We start from the raw sequence: 3,066 nt of genomic DNA on the forward strand, positions 1-3,066 counted from the left end.
AAAGGAGGCTGATAAAAGCTCACAAAAACAGAGATAAAGAAGAAGAGATAAAAAGTGGAATGGAGTGCATTTAAAATGAGAGGACTGAAATAAAGTTTGAATAACTCTCGCAGCTTCCAAAAAGAAAAATCTGGGCTGGCTGGTTAGCTCAGTTGGTTAGAGCAAGGTGTTGATAACACTAAGGTCAAGGGTTCAGATCCCCTTACTGGCCAACCAAAAAAAAAAAAAGAAAAATCTAAGTTTAATCAGTCTTTAATTATCCTTACCTCTGATTTTAAGACGGCATGAATGGCTTCAATTTCCGTTCTCCTAGAATTAGGTAATTCTGTTACAAAAGAAATAGCATATACTGAATATCTGATCAACACATAAAGTATAAACAAGCATTTTAAAGAAAATATATTTCCCTGGGTTTAAACAGAATAGTAGGCAGATATGAGAGCAAATTCAGATGTAAACCACTTCATTTTCATCACAACTTTCCATTGCCGTTAATGTTGATCATTATCGTATGTCATTATTTTGCCTATGTCCTATACCTTAGGATGTCTACCTTTACTCCCTTAAGTTTTGAAAACTGACACTCTTTCTCTGTTGACTTACCCTGTAATTTTAGATGAAACTTATTCAACTGGGACTTAAGGCCTTATTTCTAACTTCTGCTTCTAATACTATCAAATAATTAATGACCTGTAAACAAAAAATGAAAATACACTAAAAGAACGCTTATTTAAAGTAACATAGATGTAACTTACTAAAAATAATGAGCTCAGTCTGGTTTTATACATTTGCAGTTAAAAGTAGAGTCAGAGCCCAGTAGTGCCAAAATAGCACCATTGATGCTGTCAGAAAATTATCATCCACAGTTATTTTTTTCCAGGTATTAGTGTTTTTTCATTACTCACAGCACTTTAATATTATAAAAATAACTTCTCTGAACTATAGTTTAAGTCAAAAGAAAATACAAGCAGCATGCAATAAATTATACTGACAAACACACCCTTGTTTTGAAAATCACAGGTAAGGTCGCATCTCTGGTTGTTTATACATCTTGTTTGAAACTCTGGCTGTCTAATTGCTACCCTGAAGAAGACGAAGTATAACATAATCTGTTTAGAAAGGTAATTTTTAAAAGCAGCAATTGTTTCAAAGAGGGATTTAAATTATTTAAGTGGTCTCCCACTCCCTACCCCCCCCCCAAAAAAAATCCTGGTCTTTTTTAAGTAAAGGGGAGATATTATGCAGACAAAAAAATTCCGATTTCCTCAATGAGGAAAAACATAACATCTACCATTTATTAATGCTTACTATTTACTAGGTATAGTTCTAGACATTTTACACTCATTTAATTCTTTTTTAAGTAAAGGGGAGATACTATGCGGACAAAAAAATTCTGATTTCCTCAATGAGAAAGAAACTGTGTTTTTTTAGAAGTATTTAATAATTTGCCAAAGATCCCACAACTTGCAATGCATGGAAGTGGAATTTCAACCCATGCCTGTCTGATTTAAAAGTCCTAGCTCCTAACCTTGAATAAATCAGTAGAGTGTTTGGTAGAATAGCAACCTTCTGGTATTTGTAAATATGGATGATTTTCAAATTGTACCAACAGTGCTATTTTGGAACTGTTTTCTTGTTCATAACTGGCACAGGGTAAACACTCAATAGACATACGCTGAATTAATAAAAGATCTGACTCTTTTTAAATAATTTACAAAATCAATAAATTAGGTGGTAGGCAATCCCTACAGTAATACAAAGGGAAAAGAATAAAAGCATTAAGCAACTTTGAAGATTCACCCACTCGCAAAATTTTTATTGAGCACCTACTATGCACCAAGGAAGATGCAACACACTGTTACTATAAGGACCAAAAACATACAGTCCCCACCCTGGACATCAGGAAAAAGATAAATTATAACTCAATATGATAAGTGCTATCAGGGAGAGATCCACAAACTTCTGTTAGAACACATCACTGGCAATCGACTCAACCTAAGTGGGAGTCAGAAAAGTTTCACTAAGTACCCGACATGTGAGCAGGGTCATACAGGAAAATTGTTTTCCAGGCACAGGCAGGTGAAGGAGGAAGTAGAGAAGGAAAGGCTTTCCACGTAGAGGTTCAGAGTTGTGTAGACACCTCACAAAGCTCCTTGTGGTAGAAGTCTGGATACAAGCATGCATGTGTGTGCAAATTGCAGATGCATGGACATTGGTATGGGAACTAGAAAAGGTAGGCAGAAAATAGATAAGATAGGTCCTTGGCCTCCCAAAACTAAGAGGTTTGGAATTTATCCTGCAGGTAACATGATCAAGAAATTTTTAAGCACATTTATTTTTAGAAAATTAACTGGGAATACAACAAAAATGAACTGGAGTAGGAAGAAATGGGTGACAGTACATGAAAGAGAAAAAGTCCCTGGGAGAGATTATGGGGACTGAACTAAAGAAGTAGGAGTAGTAAAGGAAAGGACAATCTGGCATAGGATGAACAAGATTTGTTGACCAACTGGACATAGGAGATGAAAAAGAAAGAGACAAAGACATAAATATTCCTAGTTTAGAAAACTGGACAGGAGATACATCCTAGTTTAGAAAATTGGGTAGGAGATACGGAAATCACTAAGACTGAGAATACAGGAGCACATTTGGTGTGAAGAACAAAATTAATCCCACTTTAAACCTGCAAGACATCCAGGTTGCGGATGCATGTTTTCTGGTTCGGGTCAAAATAGTCAACTGTGTCCCCCTATCTAGTATATAAGGAAAGACTAGGCATTTCCCATTGTTATCTGGCCCTTCTCTGCTCTGACTGCCCTCAAGGTCCCAAGATCCTTTCTGAGACACAAAAAGAAGCCCTTTCATTCCCATCCCAAAACCTGTCCCATGTCATGCACCCCCACAAAGGGGAACCCCAAGCTGTAAGAAGGATTTTGGCAGCTCCTTCCTTCTAAATAGACCCCCACAGAAATTCTAAATATAAACACTACCTTTCTATCAAACTATCTTTCTCTATTTCAACCAAATAAATATGAAGCCTCAGTTAAATCAGGATTTAAAAAACAA

The 3,066-nt window shown here is 36.1% G+C and overlaps 1 protein-coding gene and 1 non-coding gene across 2 annotated transcripts in view; one reads left to right on the forward strand and one right to left on the reverse strand.

Annotated features, from left to right (window-relative positions):
- Nucleotides 1-2,035, reverse strand: part of LOC103581567 (thyroid receptor-interacting protein 11-like) — a gene marked incomplete at its 3' end in the record, with an annotated part of 31,553 nt that extends 29,518 nt beyond the window's left edge. The window contains 2 exon segments of the mRNA XM_008563369.1: nt 267-325; nt 2,029-2,035. Coding sequence (XP_008561591.1) covers nt 267-325; nt 2,029-2,035 — 66 coding nt within the window.
- TRNAI-GAU lies at nt 138-212 on the forward strand. The gene has a single exon. It is a non-coding gene; the product is annotated as a tRNA-Ile (tRNA).
- Nucleotides 2,036-3,066: the final 1,031 nt, after the last annotated feature.

The sequence above is a fragment of the Galeopterus variegatus genome, unplaced genomic scaffold (assembly GCF_000696425.1).
Source record: "Galeopterus variegatus unplaced genomic scaffold, G_variegatus-3.0.2 Scaffold13381, whole genome shotgun sequence".
Taxonomy (NCBI): domain Eukaryota; kingdom Metazoa; phylum Chordata; class Mammalia; order Dermoptera; family Cynocephalidae; genus Galeopterus; species Galeopterus variegatus.